General features: G+C 33.7%; 2 protein-coding genes across 21 annotated transcripts in view; one reads left to right on the plus strand and one right to left on the minus strand.

Annotated features, from left to right (window-relative positions):
- Positions 1-22,997, plus strand: part of LOC136031983 (transmembrane GTPase Marf-like) — a 503,142-nt gene that overhangs the window by 258,171 nt on the left and 221,974 nt on the right. The gene's annotated exons all lie outside the window — the stretch shown is intronic.
- Positions 1-22,997, minus strand: part of LOC136031979 (acyl-coenzyme A oxidase 1-like) — a 168,548-nt gene that overhangs the window by 73,505 nt on the left and 72,046 nt on the right. The window contains exon 2 of one of the 20 annotated variants that reach the window (XM_065712026.1): positions 17,782-17,872. The exons of 12 other annotated variants lie outside the window; for them this stretch is intronic. In XM_065712026.1, the coding sequence (XP_065568098.1) occupies positions 17,782-17,814 (33 nt within the window). In that variant the 5' untranslated portion in view covers positions 17,815-17,872. 7 more of the 20 variants (XM_065712036.1, XM_065712033.1, XM_065712029.1 and 4 more) reach the window with 7 other exon arrangements.

The following is a 22,997-nucleotide window of genomic DNA, read 5'->3' on the forward strand; positions in this document are numbered from 1 at the left end:
AATATAATAATAATAATAATAATAATAAATAATAATAAATAGCCAGACTGTGCACCTGTTCTAGAGTTCAAAATATTTCTTCAAACATCACCACCGTGTACAAATAAATAATAACTCTTACAAATAGTGAGTCGGAAGCTCAGCAAGGTTCAACTTTTACATAAGAACTAAGAACAGTTCAAATTCCGGATCACATCTAAAGAACTACACTGATAAGGGACTAAAAAATGAATGTAAGTCTGAAAGACGTGACTCTTTGACAAGTGTGAACCAAAAATAAAACATGCAATAAATATTGTCTTAATGCGATTGCAAAAATAACAAAGTCAACACAATAGTATTGACATAATAAAAAGTAATGCATCTCTCGCGATTTTGTCTCTTTTTTTCCACCCTTACTAAAAGTACCAGATAATTGTAGAAAATTAGAGGAAGGTTCATTCAATCGGAGATTCATTAGAGGAAAATTTAGTCAAATGTGAACCAAAAATAAAACATGCATTAAATATTATCTTAGTGCGATTGCAAAAATAGCAAAGTCAACACTTGTATCTCTCGCGATTTTGTCTCTTTTTCTCCATCCTTACTAAAAGTACCAGATAATTGTAGAAAATAGGGGGAAGGTTCATTAAATCGGAGATTCATTAGAGGAAAATTTAGTCAACATTTTCGGTGAAAAGCAGTACCTTCAATAAATCCTTATTAATAAATTTACTATTGAGTTTTGAGTGGACGGAAAGAGGTATTACTGTTATGGGAATTATGCGTGACTTTTGATCTTCTACGCAGCTGAAGCTATTACAACCTCAAAAATGGGCTTTTTATTTAAATACATGTACACACATTTTTAAATCAACTGCAAAGTTGGAAATAATTAGGAAAAGAAAATATTACCATTTCAAATTGATAACAACAAAGCTCCTCGTAGCACTTGACCCCCCCCCCCAAAAAAAAAAAATTCCAATGAGGCTCATGATGTACCGCCTCGCGTTTTCCACCTCTGTGCCTTTAGGTATGTGAATGGTATATTTTTTTTTTCTAACAAGAAACCTCAAGCAAACTCGGTTTCCAGTAAAGCAAGTTTTTAGGATTCCCTAGTACCCTCTCGAGAGATAGAGACATACCAGACCTCAAGTTCTAAGACAACACAACTAGTGCCCAAATCTGGTATTTAATCAATCTATCTTACGTTCGGGCGCCCCCTTATTATCAGAGGAGAGATATTAAGAGATTTGGCCCACAAATTTGGCCACAGCTCACAAATTTTAGAATGCGTACATCCCCCAAGAGGTTTGAGAAAGTACCAGCTATCAATCTTACAAACGAGGCACCTAGTGTGCCAATTCAAACGGAAAAGAGTGCAATAGTTTGTTCCTTCCCTCGGAAGGTTAAGAGGCAGAAACCCTCAACTCTCAGAAATGAAGCGCTTAGGACGCTAGTTGTAAAAATGGTGCACCTAGCATGTCAAGCCAGGCTACAATGTATTTTGACGCTTCCCCGTTTGTGCTTCCCCCAAAAAAGGTCGTGAGATTAAAACCATGAAATATGATGCAAATCAGTTTTGTTGAATGAAGCTTCAAAAAAAAAATCCCAGAAAAATTCTCTTTTTTTATGCAACAAGAATGGAGATATCACCCCACAGCACTTTTAATCAGGCTTAGTCTAAATTAAGGGAGATGAAAGATTTATTCCTACCTCCTTTCTATATTTAACTGAGGAGCCATAGAGAAGAGGCCAATTTGGATTTTGAAGTGAACTTTTTTAGGCACACCCCCACGCACAATCACCCATCGTCCCTGCTCTACACCTAGGAAGCTCATCGGCTATCTCAATTTTTTTAACCAATAGAAACTTGACCCTTTTTGGGGCAAAACCATTGATTGGTGCCATATAATGGCAGAAAACACCATATTCCCAAGGCAAAAGCTTTTTGGTCACTTCAAAAGGGCACTGTAACTTTTAATTTCCGTTCGAGCGAGTCGAACGCAATCTTCTGGGAAAATTAGTACGATACGATCACCCATGCAGAAAACAAAAAAACAAAAAGATAAAAACGCATCCGTTATCTTCCTTCTGGAAAAAAATTCCTTAACTTTTTTAGATAGGATCTTGAAACCTCTACAGTAGGGTTCTCTGATATGCTGAATCTATTATAAAGATCTTTTGGCTTTTATAGGCGTTTCCTCCTTTTTTTTCAAAAAGCAGACACGTTTCTTAGGATCGTATTTTTCGTGGGTAACATCAAACTTAACAGATTGTATATATCTGGAACCAGCTTAAAAAGCCAATTTTACATATTATTTAACTGATATCATAATTCCTTTTCTCAGAGTTTCAATTGCTATTAGACCGCTCTTACTTACAGTTTGTTACCAGAATAGTTTGAAAGCAACTTGATCTTTTTAAAAATAATTTTTTAATCTTTCGTCACGTCCTCAAATCTCAATAATTCCAAAAACTAATTTCTTTCGCTAAGATTTTATCTAGAACATCCGAATCATTTGCACAATCTACGTCACGGAGTTTTAACTCGCTTTTGATACCATTTTCTTAAAAAAGAAAGAGGAAGACAACTCCGTCTAATATCTCTTCACACTAAACTTCAACTTTATATCCCAATGCTTAAACATCCAAAAACTAACAATTTCAGCTAAAATAACCGACAATAAAAATCATAATAAAAGTTGAGTTGTAATCTCCTCCATGCTCAAATTACATGATTTTTCTAAATGTCCTTCCAATCTCGTTTTGGGGGATATTCCCCGTCCCTCCATTTTCTGTATATTTCAACATAAGATGTAATGATTTTTGTTAAGCTTAAAAATTTCCGTTATAAGAGAAGAGCCCCGTGGCACCAATAGTGAGGGCTTACTCCAAATACAGTCTTCTAAATGATAAAAAGTTATGAAGTTAGTTCTTCTACCACCCTCCCCATATTCATCTGAATGTACATTAACCTAATCCATATTAGTAATCATTGACAGTTAGAAAAATCGAGTCTCAAATTGCACTTTTTAAGGCTTCAGACACATCCACTTTTCATTTCATTGCTCTTTCGATGGATCTATTTGACTGGCTGTCATAGACGTTTCTGCTGGTGGTATTTTAGGTCTGTTTGAACCAAGATCGATATTTTACACCGCAAAAAGGCAGAAATTATTCCTTACCTGTGGCCAGAGGCAAATTTCCATGCAAGATTTGAGTTTGAGATGTCAGATGAGGCGGAAACACCTAGTCCTGCAGCAAACAACAAGAGGTGGTTGCAGAAATTTCTGAGGAGGCTCAATCGATTTGAAATGAAAAGTTTCTGGTGCCCTTTTTAAGATTCAAAAGTAATAGGAGAGGGCAACCACTTCACTCCTACACCCATTTGGCTACCCCCTGTCCAACCCTAATGAGAGTCAATCAAATTTCTTAGGTAGAAATATTGTTTAAAATAGTCGAAAGGGCCAATAAACATGCCTCTGGAGACAACATGACCACCATAGCTTCAGGGGCAATGGCTGTGAATTATGCAAGCTGTCCATTGTCTGCATATACTGCTATTATTGGGAGATCGGAGCATCTTTGAGGGTATGTTGAATTAAACCAAAACACCACTATGCACAACTATGCCACTATGCCAGCTTGTCAAGAAAGCATATCTGACATTTATCTCAAAAATGGCTAAAAGTATTTAGTTGAAATTGTCAGGGTAGGTTGAGAGACATGTTGAACCAAAAGAGAGTATGGGAATCGAGGTTGTCAAAGCACGTATCTGCATTATCTCAGGAACAGCTAAGAATAAGTTGAAACTTTCAGGGAAATGTAAGGAGAATGGTGAGCTAAATCAAAGACCCTACATCCATTCAGGTTGTCAAAACATTGTATCTGCAATATTTCAGAAATTTCTACGACTATATGTTGAAACTTTCTAGGAATGTTGACAGGTCTGGATTTACTAACAGGCCTATTTGACCCGGGCCTAGGGGCACACAATTTCAAGGGGCACAATAAATTACCACTGAGTGATTTTTTTTTTAACAAAAACTGGAACAATGTTAATTATCATGAAAGTGCCAGGTGCACTCAGGTGATATGCAGCCTATTCACACAAAAGTGATTTTAAAACAACACAGGAATTTCATGGCCACTTATAAACTGTCAGATTTGAGATTGCAGATTTGGCAGCTGAAAGATCGATATTACCTCTTTCTTTCATTACTTTTGGCTCATCAGTTGCGTTCTGTTCAGTTTTTCCACTATCCTCAAATTTTTGGGGACTTCCAAGGAAATCTTGCGAAAATGGGGCAGCAAAAACACTTTGGTCTAGAAGAATCATAGCTTTAAATCCGACCTTGGGTGTTGAACTGAACCAAAACACCACTATTTGCATCCAGGTTGTCAAGAGGGCGCACCTGTAATGTCTAAGGAACAGCTATGAGTACTAAGTTGAAACTATTAGGAAATATTGAGGGGTGTAAAAGGCATAATACACTACAGGCTGTCAAAATAGCACATATGCAAAACCTCAGGAACAGCTAACAATGTTAAGTTAAACCATTTGAAGACAGTTGAGGAGGATATTAAACTAAATCAAAAGACCACTATAGTAGTGTATTATACAATGCTACTGAACTAAGCTCATTAGCATAATCGAACTGGCACAAAATTTGCATAACCAATTTACCTAGCAACCAGGTCTGGTCATGGAGCTTCCCTAGCAACCAGATTGTCTATACTACAGACATGGTACTTAAGGCTTCTCCTAGTTAAACATCAGCTAACAGAAGTCGAAAAACAAGAATTTTGAACAGTTGTTCAGTGATATAATTTTTTGGAAGTAAAATGAGTAAGAGAGAGCAAAATATCCTCTGATCCCATCAATTGAAAATTCAAATGTCAAGTAAATCAAACACTCAATTTGGATACTCTATTACATAACAATGTCAAATATAATATTTTATAATAAAGGAGATGATCATATATAAAATAAAACATTGTCATAGTGATTATTATCACATCAAAAGCTTTAAAATTGCTTATAAATCTAAACTGGAAAATTCAAATCTGACTTATAAATTACAGATTAATAGGCTTATATATATATATATATATATATATATATATATATATATATATATATATATATATATATATATATATATATATATACACTGAACTTCAGTCCAATATCCTTTAGGAAAATTCTTTTTTTTTTCAATGTATAAAGTATATATTTACACTTTAAAAGTTCACTGTTGAAAAACCAGAAACAAACCATCAGCACTAAGGTGTACCTACTTCCAAAACAATCTTGGTTACTAAGATTAGAATCTTTGAATTTCAATTTAATGGTTAGCCCAGATGCTACACATTCTTTGCTAAATGAACGCTTGATTTTTTCATGACATCAAAATGGTCATTTTTAAATGTGATTCCAAATTATATCTCTTTATATCCTAGGCTCTGGAGCTATCAATTAGCCCAAATCAAAAGGAGTTATAGATTCTATCAGGGGCATATTGAGTTTGGGGTTAAGAATACAAGCAGTAGGCCTTTGGGGGAAAAGAATAGAGCTAAATCAAAAGACACTATCTGTATACGTGTTATCATCAAATACCATACCTGTAAGTCTCAGGAATGGAAATTAAAGGTGTTGAGATAGGATAAGAGGACAGATAGCACTAGTCATATTTTCAAATATTGTTAACCTTGAGATATAATTCTTTTTACTGCATTGTTGACATTATATAAAAGCAAACTAGAGTTTTAAATTGGAATTCAAACAAGCTGTCTTCAAACAGTTTACTTGTGCTGGTCCAATACAATTATTCTTGGAAAACAAGAGCTAAGACTTCATATGGCACTTGTGACAAGGAAGGGAAGCCAAGAGCCAAGAGCTCATATGGCATGAGCTTGAGCCAAATTTTAAGAAACAATGGATTGATTTGAAAGGAAAATCAGAGGCTTAATGCCCATCAGGATCTAAAAATAGCTCTGAGACACAAGATCCTTCTAAATATCAAAATTCATTAAAATCCAATCACCCAATCGTAAGTTAAAAATACCTAATTTTTTCTAATTTTTCTTCTCCCTTCAGCCCCCCCCCCCCCCCCAGACGGTCGAATCGGGGGAAAACGACTTTATCAAGTCAATTTGTGCAGGTCCCTGATGCACCTACCATTTTTCATTGTTGAAGCACATCCAGAAGCACCAAACTCACCAAAGCACTGGACCCCCCCCCCTAACTCCCCCAGAAAGAGTGGATCCAGACTGGTTACAACAATCACGTATCTATGGCATTTGCTTATTCTGCCCAACAAGATTCATCCTGATCTCTCCACTCTAAGTGTTTTCCAAGATTTCTGGCTTCCCCCTCCAACTCCCCCCAATGTCACCAGATCTGGTCAGGATTTCAAACAAAAGCTCTGAAGTTCCATTCTGAAGTTCAAAATACCTCATTTTTTTCTTATTTTTTTCTGAATTAACGCCCCCCCCCCCCAACTTCCCAAAAGAAACATTTCATGTATTTTCAATTCACGTATCTAGAATGTGTGCTTATTCTTCCCATTAATTTCATCCTGATCTATCCACTCTAAGCAATTTCCAAGATTTCCTGATTCCAAGATTTGTTTCCCCCTTTCAACCCTCTATGTCCCTAGATCTGATTTTAAAATACCTTGTTTTTTTATATCTCCACTCTAAGCTTTTTCCAAGATTCCTGCCCCCCCCCCAACTTCCCCCCAATGACAGTGGATCCAGTTGGGATTTGAAACAAGAGATCTGAGTAACAAGGTCTTTCTAAATATGAAATTTCATTAAGATCTGATCACTCTTTCATAAGTTAAAATACCTTGTTTTTCTATTTTTCAGCATTAACCCCCCCCCCCGCTCCCCCAAAGACAGTGGATCCATTCCAGTTATGTCAATCATGTATCTAGGACTTGTGCTTATTTCCCCTCCCCCCCCCCAAGTTTCATCCTGATCCCTTCACTCTAAGCATTTTCCAAGAATTTAAGTTTACCTCTTCAACTCCCCCCAATGTAACCAGATTTGGTCAGGATTTAAAACAACAGCTCTGAGAGAGATATCCATCTAAAAATCAAATTTCCTTAAGATCCAATCACCCATTCATAAGTTAAAAATCCCTCATTTTTTAATTTTTCCAAATTAACTGTCCCTCTACTCCTCCCCAGATAGTCAAATCCAGGATACAACAATCTCTAATTTAATTTGGTCTGGCCCCTGATATGCCTGCTAAATTTCATCATTCTAGCTTTTCTAAAAGTGCCTAAACTAGCAAAACCAGGAGAGACAGACAGACAGACTGACTGACAGAATTTGCAATTGCCATATGTCACTTGGTTAATACCAAGTGCCATATAAAAGGAGACAAACAAGTAAAACATGCATCTATGGCCATTGTTCTTTATATAAAAAAAAACATTTGTAATTTATTACAAGTTAAGTATGGTTCTGATGGAAGGATTCTTCAAAAGACAGAGAAATTTTTTTAGATGTTTTTAAAATGTAAGTTGAAAAAAGTAAGCTACATGAAAAATATGGTCTAATCCTGCTTTCTAGAGCTATAACAAAAGAAATGTTGAGATGGCTAGGACACATCCTGTGGATGGCAAGATGCCAACAACTGTGCTTTTTGGCCAACCACCTAGGTACAAACAAAAAGAAGGTATCCCAAAATGGGATGGAAAGTGGTTGTAAGGAAATATTTAATGAAAATTATAACTTCTTGCAAGGGTTAAAAGATGGAGGCTTTGAATAGAGTGGGATGTACAAGGAATTTGTTTACCTGTGTTGTCCTCTGGTGGCTTGGAGCTACAATGGGTTGTTAGTAATTGAGGTAGTAGTTATAACCCTTTTTGTGCCTTCATGCTAATGATTTTTCTCATTATGTCATCATGCTAATAGAGTTAATAAATTTTGTCAATTTAGAATCAACATAAAATATTAATTCTGTTCAATCATATATTACACCCATTAAAAAAAAAAAAAAGACTTCTATTGGCACAAGTTTATATTTTTACATACATATATCATTATGCAAACTATTTGAACAACCAGAATGAATTTTAGGACAATTAAATTTTGTATTTCCTAAGGCAAGTAAAAGATAAATCTTGTTTTAAGGGAATGCTAATCCTCCTTCCCTGTTATCTCCTTTCAATCAGGTAAGCAGATGAATGAGATATTTTATATTAGACTTGAAGAACTTATCAAAATACAAGCTGTCATCAAACAGCACTAATATTGTGGGCTTAATTTGAAATTATTACCTCAGAATAGAGGATTAGGAAATAAATACACCCTTGCCTCCCCTTGATATTCATCTCATGTACTTTTTATAGAATTCAGTCAAATGATGCTTTAAGAGTAATATGAAATAAATCAAGGTTTTTTTTTATAGAAGTCAAAAGTGAAATCAAAACTTATAGGCTATTATCCAACTAAAAAAACAGCAACATTATATTTTCTATCATTTTAAAAACTATATAAAACTTACTTAGAGCTTTGCTGAATTCACAAAACAGTAAGTTTTGTAAACATTTTTGTACAGTAGAAAAATAGATTGCCTTTAGGAAATTTTGTATGGGAGAAAAATAAAGCTTTAAAGAATGTTTTGATCTGATTTTAATTCACCTGATTTGGTATGTGCTTCCAAAATGTAAAGTTAAAGACAAGTAAACATAATCAAAATGAAGGAAACATTTTCTTGAACAAAATCTGTCTTCTGCACAATCTTGTAACATAAGAAATATCAAAGGGGTAGCAGTGAAAGCTAGAAAAAACCTTCCCATGCCAAATATTCCCTTCCCATTACTTCATACTATGTAGTGAAATTGTAGTTAGTCATTTCTAAAAGCATCTCACTTAACTGTATTCCTATCCTCTCCCCCTTAATGTTCAAATACATTGACCAAATTGTAGATCTTCCATGTGTAATTTTTTTTCAATTCAATACCCATAAATTGAAATAGGCCTAATAATGATGAAATCAAGTAGCCTAATAAAAAATACATTGGCAATATATAATTTGGGCTATGTATTAGCACATTAAGGGAGAGGAGGATCACAGGTAAAATAAAGTGCTTCTAGGATTTATTAACTACAATTTTCCTATATATTAAAAGTAAGATTTATTTTCTCAGCACATTTCCTTCACAACAGGCCTAATTGCACACTGATGGGCCTACTCTCCAAGACAGCTAAATCTTGAGTTTTTTAAGCTCACTTATTACGCTTTCTACCTTTTTGAATTTTCTGCTGTAAGCGCTATCTACGACAGTCAATTTACATTTGTAATATATGAAATAACTCGGAAAGTTGTGACGAAAACTGGAATACGATTGAAGTAGACAATCTTGAAATCTTGGCTGAGGTTGTCATTAATGAGGTCTGCAAATCAGTTTCACTGGAAATTCATCTGATTTTCGACCGGACTGAAAGTGAGGTGAAAATACCTAGTTTACAAATGTTGGATAGAAATGATTGAAGTAAAACTTGATGATATTACTCAAGAAAATATAATAGATTGCCACCTGTTCAATGACATAAAACAGCAGCCTGCACCTGATTTTTAATCAAGTGGTCTTGTTGTTCTATCTTGAAAAATTTGTCTCACTGGTGTGTCCTCGAGTGATATTTTTTTAGTGTTTTTCGCTTCAAAATGAGCTTGTCCTTGTACTTTTAGTGACAAAGTTACCCCAGTAATGGTTCAGTTTTATGACAGAGAAATCGCATGGAAAGTTTTTGAAGCAGTTGTCTGATGCTTTAAAAACACACCGGTCCATTTGCTTTAGAAACATCAAACAAAGACGTTAATATATTTTGAACACAGCTAGTAATGGATTTGAATGAGATATTTATGAATAGTTTATGGAAACATATATGCGAAACTACCCTGAGAACCATCTGCGCAAAATTGGATGTCTAGTGGAATAAGTGCAGTATTCTTTTTTGTTGTTGATGTTTTTTTCTTCTGTTTTATTTTTCTTCTCTTACATTTTTGGTCATTTTTTTTTTCTATGAAATTTTCTTTTGAGTCAATGTTTTTTTACGCGCAGAATTGTCAGCTGACAACTGGATAAGTTTTTATTAGAGCAAATGTCTAAGTTTATGAATTAAATAAATCGCCTCGCCTGAGACTCATTGCAGATGGGGCCAATTTGACTTTAGACGCTTGCTTGCCTGTCATTCCGCGCAAATTAACGGCCCTGTGTTATTTCTAAATTCTTGGTTCAACCTGCCTAAGACCATAGGTAGGAATGCCTTGTTTACCTCTCATTCCAGGTAATCTAACGGTCATATGTCAATTTTAAATTCTTGGTCAACCTTCCTGTGACTCTACGCGGGCGTGCCTTTCTAAAACTTAACAAAAGCAAGTATTGGTTCAATAGGAGAGTCATACTTACTCCGCGGTTTACCCGTACCATTCAACCAAACACATGAAAAACTATAAGTTTTATGACTATCTCAGTTTATGACAATCTACCTTAGTTCTTCTGCCCTAGGAACGAAGCATGGACGGATAATAGATAGACTTATCTATTAACAAATAAACTATCATCATTTTTATACAATCCTAAAAGGGAGTTAATGCCGGATCTACGCTTCACTCAGTCGGACTTTCTGTCTTGACTTTTCTACAATTAACCATGGCTTGATGCCCACAACAACTTGATATTAATTCAGTTTAAATCAAAAATTAAAGTCAAAAAGCAGTAGGACTAGGCAGCTGAGAAAAAAATTGTGCTTAATTAATGAAAAATTTGCAACCAAAACCCCTGATAATTATCCACAGACCTTATGTGAGGGGGTCACTATAGAAAAAAAAGGGTGAAAAATGAAATTGGCTGAGAATGCTCGACTGAGCTGAGGCAATGAATAGATGCTATTTGGAAAGTGATTGGAGACGACGGGCACCCCCCCCCCCCCCGCCTCGTCTTTTTCGAAGAGAGAAACTTGAATGCTATGCGTTGGACAAAGGCTAGATGGGAACATGTTAGTCATTAAAGCTGTCTCTCATTGAATTCTTTTTCAGATTATAATTTGGAGGCAGAGAACCTTAAATCATTTTAGAGAAGAAGATTTCCACTTTTGATAAAAAAAAATCTCTGAATTATCAAGTGAGGAATAATATTGAATTGTGGATTGAGGGTAAGTTAAACATTTAATTAAGCCTATCAGTGTTTATTTTGTAGGTTTTACGCGTAGCTTGGAGGAGGTGATGCGAGGGGTGTCTCGTGCAAGATTAGTTTACGTCAGCATGGGTGTTAAAATTGTTTTGCGTAGATATTATTCGGATTCTTCAAATCTAATGGTACCCAATGATCTTTCCCTTTGATATCTATTCCAACGCATCTCTATAATCATTCAGTGGCATTAGTCTACAACGTATTTTGCTGGATCAAAGCTTTTGAGTCATATTTATGCCAATGTGCAAGGTGGTTCTCTACCCTTGCTCATACCATTTGGATAAAATAACAGAATGTGACAAAGGTGAAGATCTGTCAGCCGAAAAAACAGAGAATATACGAATGTTTGGGGAAGAGTTACGTTGTATTGGCTTTGAAGATGTTTTAAGTATAACACACGGTGCCCCCGGTAAATTTGATCGAATGATTGAAATTTTGCCAGATTAAACTTATAAAGCTGAAAAAGTGTGAGTCCTGTAAAGGCCTTGGATCACTTACAAAATAATTGAAGTATTTTCTGAGAGAAAATAGTTTTTATGAGGAGTATCTAAGTAATGAATGTATAAGTAAGTTAGAGTAGTTAAAGGAGTTGGGAATCGTGCCAACTCAATGAGGAAATATCAAAAAAGACCATTTTTCCAAAAGATTGAGCAAAAATAAAGGCAATAGGAAAGAGATTGGAATGTAATTAACGAGTTTATTTTGAAAACTATGACAACCAGCTCAGTTCTTCATCAATTAATGACAAAAATGTGAATGACAAGACTTCCATCACGAACCACTTCGGTAAGTATTTCGCTAATACTGGAAAAAACGTTCAAATTCAAACAATATTAAACTCTTATGACCAACTTTTAGATAACGGATTGGTAAGTAATCGTGGAAGTATCTTATAAATAAAATTTGCACTATACGCCAGCGGAGAAAATTTAAAGATAGTAAAAACGGTTCTAGACGTTTACCCCCCCCAGAATTTTCAAACCATATAGCTCCCCCCCCCACGAAAAATACCTCCCGCAAAACCCGCTCACTCAAATTTGCACTGTGTAAAAATTATTTTTACGATATATATATATATATATATATATATATATATATATATATATATATATATATATATATATATATATATATATATATATATATATATATTCTTAATTTTAAACATGAAGATCTATTATTTCAGTGGAAATGAGAAGCTACCTAGAAGCATGATGATATATGTATAATGAGGGAAAGAAATACCTTTTAGAGTAGTCCTTAAGCACATAATCTGAATTGGAATTGGGAGATTTTACCTTAATCAAGAAAATTTTCATATTCTAGAGATGACTCTGCTGTCTAATTTTTTGTGTAAGAAAAAAAAAAAAAAAAAAAAAAAAAAAAAAAAAAAAAAAAAAAAAAAAAAAAAAAAAAAAAAAAAAAAAAAAAAAAATCTGAATTTGACTCAATTATTATCAGGCGATTTTACTCATCACGAAGAATGTTGCTAATTTTTTAATGAAAACAAGGTAATTGTGTTAAAATATTGTAGCTAATTCTTTTTTTGTAATGACATTTAGCTAATGTAACTATTTATGGCAATAAAGTCAAGATTATTAAAAAATAACAAGAATGAAAAAACAATAATAATCTAAACCATAACAACTTAAAGAAGGAAGACATCAACATTTAATTTAGCAAAGAATTAAAACATGTAGCTTCATTAACTGAACAACACGTCACAGCTGTTATATCTAGAATTTACACATACAGGTAAGCGTGGGAAGGGTGTCATCACCCCTTCATATCTCACAATAAGATTTTTCATAGTCTATACCATCGAAACCCAGGAAATACGTCTAGCCCTTCATATAACAGTTTTTCAAAATGTTTCGTCAGTGGATACTTCGTAGGTGGAACTTATAGCCACACTTAACGTGTCCAAAACACACCCTTAGCATCACCAGAATATCAATAAAAATAATCTAATGTTTTTTAGAAATTTTACGAATACTTGTAGGGCTTTGTGTCGCATTCAGGACGAACCACCTATCTATACATATCTATAATTTTTTATGAAAACTAAGTCTTTTTTTTAAGAGAATTGACATCCTACATTTTTCGTGTGCATAACAACAATCTAAATACCCAATAACTTTGGGAAAATTCGTTTGCCCCACCCATCCCCCTTTCTATCTATTAGAAACCACCTGGTGACTGAAATAAAAGACCACTGAACGTTGAAAGACTTGAGCATAAGGACAAGGAATTTCAAAACGCAAATTCTTCGTTGACAATCAAGTTTGGTTCCAAGCTCTTAGAACAAGACATTCCCGTTTGAGAGCTAAAAAGTAAGTCTTTGATTCTTAATTGCTTCACATTAAATGCTACGCATTGCGGCAGAAAATTACATTATGATTTCTATACCAAGGGAACGAGCTTCACCAGTGATTATTATTCGTTTATGGTCTGTCTCTGCAGTTGAAAACAATCTAGATAGGTCACAACTTTGAAGAAATACGACTTTGAAAATCCATCCTCAAGTTTGAATCAAAAGGATCAAAGATGATCAAATTAAAAACTTTGAAAAAAATCGACTTTGAGAATGCATGCTTGAAGCTGAATCTTATTTTTAATCAACTGCACCATAAACAGGAAATACGTGGCATCAAAATCATATTGATACTTTCAAAAAAACTTTTTACAAGATTTTCGACACTTGGCGAGGTATCAACACTGGTTTTACTGACGGGAAGTTCCTTTTATTGTTCTTTTTGGATTCCAAAGGACATCATACATAGGAACCCAATAAAAACAATAAAATGAACTTCCCCTCAGTAAGATAAGTATTGATATCTCGCCAAAGACCTTTGCTAATCCATCTTTGATGCAATACGAAGATTGAAAAAAAACAACAACCGAACGAGAATGCAAAAACTGCTACAAAAAGAAAAGCCAAATATAAAAAACCATGGAGAACAACAACAAACTTAAAAGTAAAATCAACCAAGGGTAAAAAGAAAAATAACTGCATAAAACAGAATTAAACAAGAGCTAAGAGCTCATATGGCACTTGTGACGAGGCGGAAGAGCCAAGAGGCAAGAGATGATATGGCATAAGCTCTAGTAAAATTTTAAGAATCCTACAACCCCCCAGATGGTCGAATCGGGGAAAATGACTTTATCAAGTCAATTTGTGCAGCTCACTGAAACACCTACCAATTTTCATCGTCCTAGCACGTACAGAAGCACCAACCTCGCCAAAGCACTGAATCCAATACCCCTAACTTCCCAAAAGAGAGTGGATCCAGTCCGGTTACGTCAATCATGAATCTAGGATGTTTATAAGCGTTTTCCAAGATTTCCGGTTTCCCCCTCAAACTTCCCCCAATCTCAACAGATCTGGTCGGTATTTGAAATAAAAACTCTGAGACATGAGTTCCTTCTATACATGAAATTCCATTAAGATCCGGTCACCTGTTCTTCAGTTAAAAATACCTAAATTTTTTCCAAATTAATATCCCGCAGCTCCCCCATAGAGAACGGATCCGTTCCAATTATGTCAATCACGTATCTATAGCTTATGCTTATTCTTCCCATAAAGTTTCATCCCGATCCCTCCGCTCTAAACGTTTTCCAAGATTTCTGGTTTCCCCCTCCAACTCCCCCCAATGTCAGTGGATCTGGTCGAGATTTAAAATGAGAGTTCTAAAGCACAAGATCCTTCTAAATATCTAATTTCATTAAGATTTGATCACCGGTTAGTAAGTTACAAATACCTCATTTTTCTAATTTTTCCGAATTACCCCCCCCCCCCCCAACTCCACCAAAGAGAGCGGATACGGTCCGGTTATGTCATTCACTTATCTTGACTTGTGCTTATTCTTCCCACCAAGTTTCATCCTGATCCCTCCGCTTTCAGCGTTTTCCAGGATTGTCGGTCCCCCCTCCTAATGATACTGGATCCGGTCAAGATTTAAAATAAGAGATCTGAGTTACGAGGTCCTTCTAAATATAAAATTCCATAAGGATCCGATCATTTCTTTGTAAGTTAAAAATACCTCATTTTTCATGTTTTATTACCCATCCCCCCCCCCCCCCCCAAAGAGAGCGGATCCATTCCGGTTGTGTCAATCTCGTATCTAGGACTTGTGCTTATTTTTCCCACCAAGTTTCATCCCGATCCCTCCACTCTAAGCGTTTTCCGAAATTTTAGGTCCCCCCAACTCCCCCCAATTTCACCGGATCCAGTCGGAATTTAAACTAAGAGCCCTGAGACGAGATTGTCTTCCAAACATCAAATTTCATTAAGATCTGATTACTCTTTCGTAAGTTAAAAATACCTCATTTTTTCTAACTCCCCCAAAGAGAGCAGATCCATTTGGGTAATGTCAATCACGTATCTAAGATTTGTGAATATTTTCCCCACCAAGTTTCATCCCGATCCTTTGGCTCTAAGCGTTTTCCAAGATTTTAGGTCCTCCCCCCAAACTGCCCCCAATGTCACCGGATGCGGTCGGAATTAAAAATTAGAGCTCTGAGACACTGCATACTTCTAAAAATCAAATTTCAATAAGATCCGATTGCTCCTTCATAAGTTAAAAATACCTCATTTTTCAGAATTACCCCCCCCCCAACTCCGCCAAAGATAGCGGATCCGTTCTGGTTATGTCAATCACGTATCTAGGACTTGTGCTTATTTTTCCCACCAAGTTTCATTCCGATCCCTCCACTCTAAGCGTTTTCCGAAATTTTAGGCCCCCCCCCCAACTCCCCCCAATTTCACAGGATCCAGTCGGGATTTAAACTAAGAGCCCTGAGACGAGATTGTCTTCCAAACATCAAATTTCATTATGACCTGATTACTCTTTCGTAAGTTAAAAAAACCTCATTTTTTCTAAATTTTTCAGAATTAACCCTCCCCCCAACTCCCCCAAAGAGAGCAGATCCATTTGGGTAACGTCAATCAAGTATCTAGGGTTTGTGAATATTTTTCCCACCAAGTTTCATCCCGATCCTTTGGCTCTAAGCGTTTTCCAAGATTTTAGGCCCCCCTAACTGCCCCCAATGTCACCGGATACGGTCGGAATTAAAAATAAGAGCTCTGAGACACTAAATACTTCTAAACATCAAATTTCAATAAGATCCGATTGCTCCTTCATAAGTTAAAAATACCTCATTTTCAGATTTTCAAAACCTCAGAAATCCTTAAATACTATCTTTGATGAAAATTAAACACAGTCTTTGAAAACCCTAATCAATAAAGTTTGATATTGCTCTTTTCTTCTGAAATATTAGTGAAACAATTGTTACTTGAAGCTGAAATTGGCCATGGAGCCAAAATTTGGCCCTCTAAACATATTTATGGAAATTTATCCTATGAATCAGCTTTTAATAAGCTGTAATATTTCTATCTATTATATTAGATGTACTTTGCGACCTGAAGCCACTTGCCCCCATATCTTTATTTCATTAACTTTGTAGTGTATATTACGTGTAGGCGGATATTCGACCCACGCCATTTAGATAGATACTTAAAAAGACCACTCGGGGCATAGTATTAGGTTCTTGATCCATTCCACTAAGTTTTATTCAAATAAGACAAGTACTTGATAAGATAGAAAAAACAGTCATATTTCCCATTGTATGATTTAGGCTACAGATTCTTTCTGACCTAGTTTCCTTTCACCAGTTGTTTTTAATGCCAAATAAAGCCAAGTTGAAAAAGAATAGCATACATTTTGCTTACAGTATAGCAAAGGACTTTATCTGGTCCAATTAGCAGGGGGGAGGGACAAAAAAAAACACATAAAATTAGTTTATATGCATTTTGTTATTTTTGAAAAATGATGACTTTTATTTGCTATATAAAAAACTTTCCAAATGAAATCTAAAGCAGAAAGAATCTGTAGCCTAAATCATACAATGGGAAAGAGAAATGCCGAAACCCTATAGGCAAGTGTATTCTCCTGATGAGCCCTTGTGTTGGGTTGTTGCCTCTGAATTATTTGTCTTTACTGTTTTTATTGTTTGGTAAATGACGACTTATACTTATTGACGACATGACTGCCTATCTATGGATTATTCTTTATGGTTGATTGTGTATGGCTATGCTTTTTGACCTATGTGATTCTATGGATGAGTAGGGTTAAGGCCTCATTCAAGTGCTGGTCTATAATAGTCACCAATTTAGGAAAACAGTCTTCCTTTTCTCCTTCTGTCTTTTTTTTTTAATGTGTTTGTGCTGTTGTATTGGTGATTTCTCTTTTCGTTATATAGGAGGAAAATCCATATAATAAATGGGATTTGACAATGTAAGAAATCTAAAAGGAACCAAATCTAATATAAGTAGACAATGCATACAAACAAATAATAGACGTTACAACAAATAATCAAACCAAACCAAAAATTTTGAAATAACAGAACATTTATAACCGTTAGATTACTCTTTTGGAATTTTGCGCCTCTAGAGTTTCTACACGAAGGGCAAATAACCCTCCGACCCAAAACTTCCCATCCCAAAACCGCCTATGAAGTGGCCTAAAGTAAATTAGAAAAAAGAAGTTTCCTGTGTAACCACTATAATGCCTTTTCTCCCATTCACCTTTTTTGCTGCAGTGCCATAATCTATTGGCATCAAGATTTTTGCTTCCAGGGTTTGCGGGTTCCAAAACCGATTGGCAACTCATCAGTCGCTGGAAAAAAAACATAATAAAAACACTGCCACCTAATATTAACCAGCAAAATTATAAAATTGAATACAAACCCTAATTTGAAATATTAATTAAATATACTTGTGCTTGTTCTTTACATTTGGTTATATTGCACGAAAAAAAGAGCCACTTTAGATCAAAACAAAAAGAACAGAGAGAATGTTCTTTTGAAAGTTTTCTTTTGAGTAAATATGGAAGAAGAAATTTCAAGCTCAAGGAAGTAATTTATAAATTAGTTAGAAAAAGATTGATTTAGCTTAAGACTAAGTTTTAGCATAGAGCTAATGTTAAATAATCCTTTTTTTCCGGTTTACGCAATAAAATTCCATGTAAATTAATAATTCAAAAGGAAATTATTGAATTAAGAAAACAAAATTTACTTTACTTTAAGACGAATATTTGATATTTTTTTAATAATATTCTCAGTTGAGCCAGTATAGAGAAGTTCTGAGCACGCAAGCTTATAAAATTTTGTAAGAACTATGGGTGACGTCACATTCAAATAAAAGGTATGATGAGGTAATTAAATTAACACTTTCAACAGAAATATATGACGTCATGTACTCTTAACATTTTGTATTCGTAAAAGAAGATGACGTCATACACAAAGTAAGGTATATAATAGATACAGTGTGTAGGTCATCTCAGTTGCTTAAAATTCACTGAATAAAAAGGTAATAGTTAGATAAAATTAAAACAATATCGTCATATTTACTTGCGACAAAAATAAAGGGCTAAAAATAAGCTGTTAATTGTTTATTATATAAAAACCGATCATGCTTTAATACATGACTATTATTCTATATACCTTTTTGGCTGGTTTTCCTTTAAACCAATATGAAGGAAGAAAATCCAGTTTCAAGTAAGTGACTTAACAACCATTAATAGAACAAACAATTGTACTTGGCTTAGGATTGACATTTGATATTCCTTTTTTTTCAGGTTTTCTTTTGAGTCAACATAGAAAAAAAATAAATTTAAAACAAAAATTCATAAATTACTTAAAGAACATGGAGAAACGCACTTCAAATTCAAGTATGTAATTTATAAATTATTTAACGAAAAAACAACTGTGCTATAGCTTACTAGTAATAATTGATCTTTCTCTTTTTCAGGTTCCCTTTTGAGTCGACATGAAGAACAAACTTCAAATTCAAGTAAACAATTTATAAATTATTTAACAAAAAAAACAATTGTGATGTAGCTTATTAGTAATAATTGATATTTCTCTTTTTCAGGTCCCCTTTTGAGTCGACATGACGAACAAACTTCGAATTCAAGTAAGTAATTCAAATTATTTAAAGAAAAAACAACTGTGCTATAGCTTACTAGTAATAATTGATCTTTCTCTTTTTCAGGTTGCCTTTTGAGACGACATGACGAACAAACTTCGAATTCAAGTAAGTAATTCAAATTATTTAAAGAAAAAACAACTGTGATATAGCTTACTAGTAATAATTGATCTTTCTCTTTTTCAGGTTGCCTTTTGAGTCGACATGACGAACAAACTTCGAATTCAAGTAAGTAATTCAAATTATTTAAAGAAAAAACAACTGTGATATAGCTTACTAGTAATAATTGATCTTTCTCTTTTTCAGGTTCCCTTTTGAGTCGACATGAAGAACAAACTTCAAATTCAAGTAAACAATTTATAAATTATTTAACAAAAAAACAATTGTGATGTAGCTTATTAGTAATAATTGATCTTTCTCTTTTTCAGGTCCCCTTTTGAGTCGACATGACGAACAAACTTCGAATTCAAGTAAGTAATTCAAATTATTTAAAGAAAAAACAACTGTGATATAGCTTACTAGTAATAATTGATCGTTCTCTTTTTCAGGTTGCCTTTTGAGTCGACATGACGAACAAACTTCGAATTCAAGTAAGTAATTCAAATTATTTAAAGAAAAAACAACTGTGATATAGCTTACTAGTAATAATTGATCTTTCTCTTTTTCAGGTTCCCTTTTGAGTCGACATGAAGAACAAACTTCAAATTCAAGTAAACAATTTATAAATTATTTAACAAAAAAAAAACAATTGTGATGTAGCTTATTAGCAATAATTGATATTTCTCTTTTTCAGGTCCCCTTTTGAGTCGACATGACGAACAAACTTCGAATTCAAGTAAGTAATTCAAATTATTTAAAGAAAAAACAACTGTGCTATACCTTACTAGTAATAATTGATCTTTCTCTTTTTCAGGTTGCCTTTTGAGTCGACATGACGAACAAACTTCGAATTCAAGTAAGTAATTCAAATTATTTAAAGAAAAAACAACTGTGATATAGCTTACTAGTAATAATTGATCTTTCTCTTTTACAGGTTCTCTTTTGAGTCGACATGAAGAACAAACTTCAAATTCAAGTAAACAATTTATAAATTATTTAACAAAAAAACAATTGTGATGTAGCTTATTAGTAATAATTGATATTTCTCTTTTTCAGGTCCCCTTTTGAGTCGACGTGGAGGAACAAACTTTAAATTCAAGTAAGCAATTTATAAACTATTTAAAGAAAAACAACTGTGCTATAGCTTACTAGTAATAATTATTTTTTTTCTCTTTTTCAGGTTCCCTTTTGAGTCGAGATGGAGGAACAAACTTCAAAGTCAAGCAAGCAATTTGTAAATTATTTAAAGAAAAAACAACTGTCCTATAGCTTACTAGTAATAATTGATCTTTCTCTTTTTCAGGTTCCCTTTTGAGTCGACATGAAGAACAAACTTCAAATTCAAGTAAGTAATTTAAATTATTTAAAGAAAAAACAACTGTGATATAGCTTACTAGTAATAATTGATCTTTCTCTTTTTCAGGTTCCCTTTTGAGTCGACATGAAGAACAAACTTCAAATTCAAGTAAACAATTTATAAATTATTTAACAAAAAAACAATTGTGATGTAGCTTATTAGTAATAATTGATCTTTCTCTTTTTCAGGTCCCCTTTTGAGTCGACGTGGAGGAACAAACTTTCAATCCAAGTAAGCAATTTATAAATTATATAAAGAAAAACAACTGTGCTATAGCTTACTAGTAATAATTTTTTTTTTTCTCTTTTTCAGGTTCCCTTTTGAGTCGAGATGGAGGAACAAATTTCAAAGTCAAGCAGGCAATTTGTAAATTATTTAAAGAAAAAACAACTGTCCTATAGCTAACTAGTAAATAATTGATCTTTCTCTTTTTCAGGTTCCCTTTTGAGTCGAAATGAAGAACAAACTTCAAATTCAAGCAAGCAATTTGTAAATTATTTAAAGAAAAAACAACTGTCCTATAGCTTACTAGTAATAATTGATCTTTCTCTTTTTCAGGTTCCCTTTTGAGTCGACATGACGAACAAACTTCGAATTTAAGTAAGTAATTCAAATTATTTAAAGAAAAAACAACTGTACTATAGCTTACTAGTAATAATTGATCTTTCTCTTTTTCAGGTTCCCTTTTGAGTCGACATGAAGAACAAACTTCAAATTCAAGTAAGTAATTTAAATTATTTAAAGAAAAAACAACTGTGCTATAGCTTACTAGCAATAATTGATCTTTCTCTTTTTCAGGTTCCCTTTTGAGTCGACATGAAGAACAAACTTCAAATTCAAGTAAGTAATTTAAATTATTTAAAGAAAAAACAACTGTCCTATAGCTTACTAGTAATAATTGATCTTTCTCTTTTTCAGGTTCCCTTTTGAGTCAACATGACGAACAAACTTCAAATTCAAGCAAGCAATTTGTAAATTATTTAAAGAAAAAACAACTGTCCTATAGCTTACTAGTAATAATTGATCTTTCTCTTTTTCAGGTTCCCTTTTGAGTCAACATGACGAACAAACTTCGAATTCAAGTAAGTAATTCAAATTATTTAAAGAAAAAACAACTGTGATATAGCTTACTAGTAATAATTGATCTTTCTCTTTTTCAGGTTCCCTTTTGGGTCGACATGAAGAACAAACTTCAAATTCAAGCAAGCAATTTGTAAATTATTTAAAGAAAAAACAACTGTCCTATAGCTTACTAGTAATAATTGATCTTTCTCTTTTTCAGGTTCCCTTTTGAGTCAACATGACGAACAAACTTCGAATTCAAGTAAGTAATTCAAATTATTTAAAGAAAAAACAACTGTGATATAGCTTACTAGTAATAATTGATCTTTCTCTTTTTCAGGTTCCCTTTTGGGTCGAAGTGGAGGAACAAACTTCAAATTCAAGCAAGCAATTTGTAAATTATTTAAAGAAAAAACAATTGTCCTATAGCTTACTAGTAATAATTGATCTTTCTCTTTTTCAGGTTCCCTTTTGAGTCGACATGAAGAACAAACTTCAAATTCAAGCAAGCAATTTGTAAAATATTTAAAGAAAAAACAACTGTCCTATAGCTTACTAGTAATAATTGATCTTTCTCTTTTTCAGGTTCCCTTTTGGGTCGACGTGGAGGAACAAACTTCAAATTCAACCAAGCAATTTGTAAATTATTTAAAGAAAAAACAACTGTCCTATAGCTTACTAGTAATAATTGATCTTTCTCTTTTTCAGGTTCCCTTTTGAGTCGACATGAAGAACAAACTTCCAATTCAAGTAAGTAATTTAAATTATTTAAAGAAAAAACAACTTTGATATAGCTTACTAGTAATAATTGATCTTTCTCTTTTTCAGGTTCCCTTTTGAGTCGACATGAAGAACAAACTTCAAATTCAAGCAAGTAATTTAAATTATTTAAAGAAAAAACAACTGTGATATAGCTTACTAGTAATAATTGATCTTTCTCTTTTTCAGGTTCCCTTTTGAGTCGGCATGAAGAACAAACTTCGAATTCAAGTAAGTAATTTAAATTATTTAAAGAAAAAACAACTGTGATACAGCTTATTAGTAATAATTGATCTTTTTCTTTTTCAGGTTCCCTTTTGGGTCGACATGAAGAACAAACTTCAAATTCAAGTAAGTAATTTAAATTATTTAAAGAAAAAACAACTATCCTATAGCTTACTAGTAATAATTGATCTTTCTCTTTTTCAGGTTCCCTTTTGGGTCGACGTGGAGGAACAAACTTCAAATTCAAGCAAGCAATTTGTAAATTACTTAAAGAAAAAACAACTGTCCTATAGCTTTACTAGTAATAATTGAT

This window comes from Artemia franciscana, chromosome 10, assembly GCF_032884065.1.
Source record: "Artemia franciscana chromosome 10, ASM3288406v1, whole genome shotgun sequence".
Lineage (NCBI taxonomy): Eukaryota > Metazoa > Arthropoda > Branchiopoda > Anostraca > Artemiidae > Artemia > Artemia franciscana.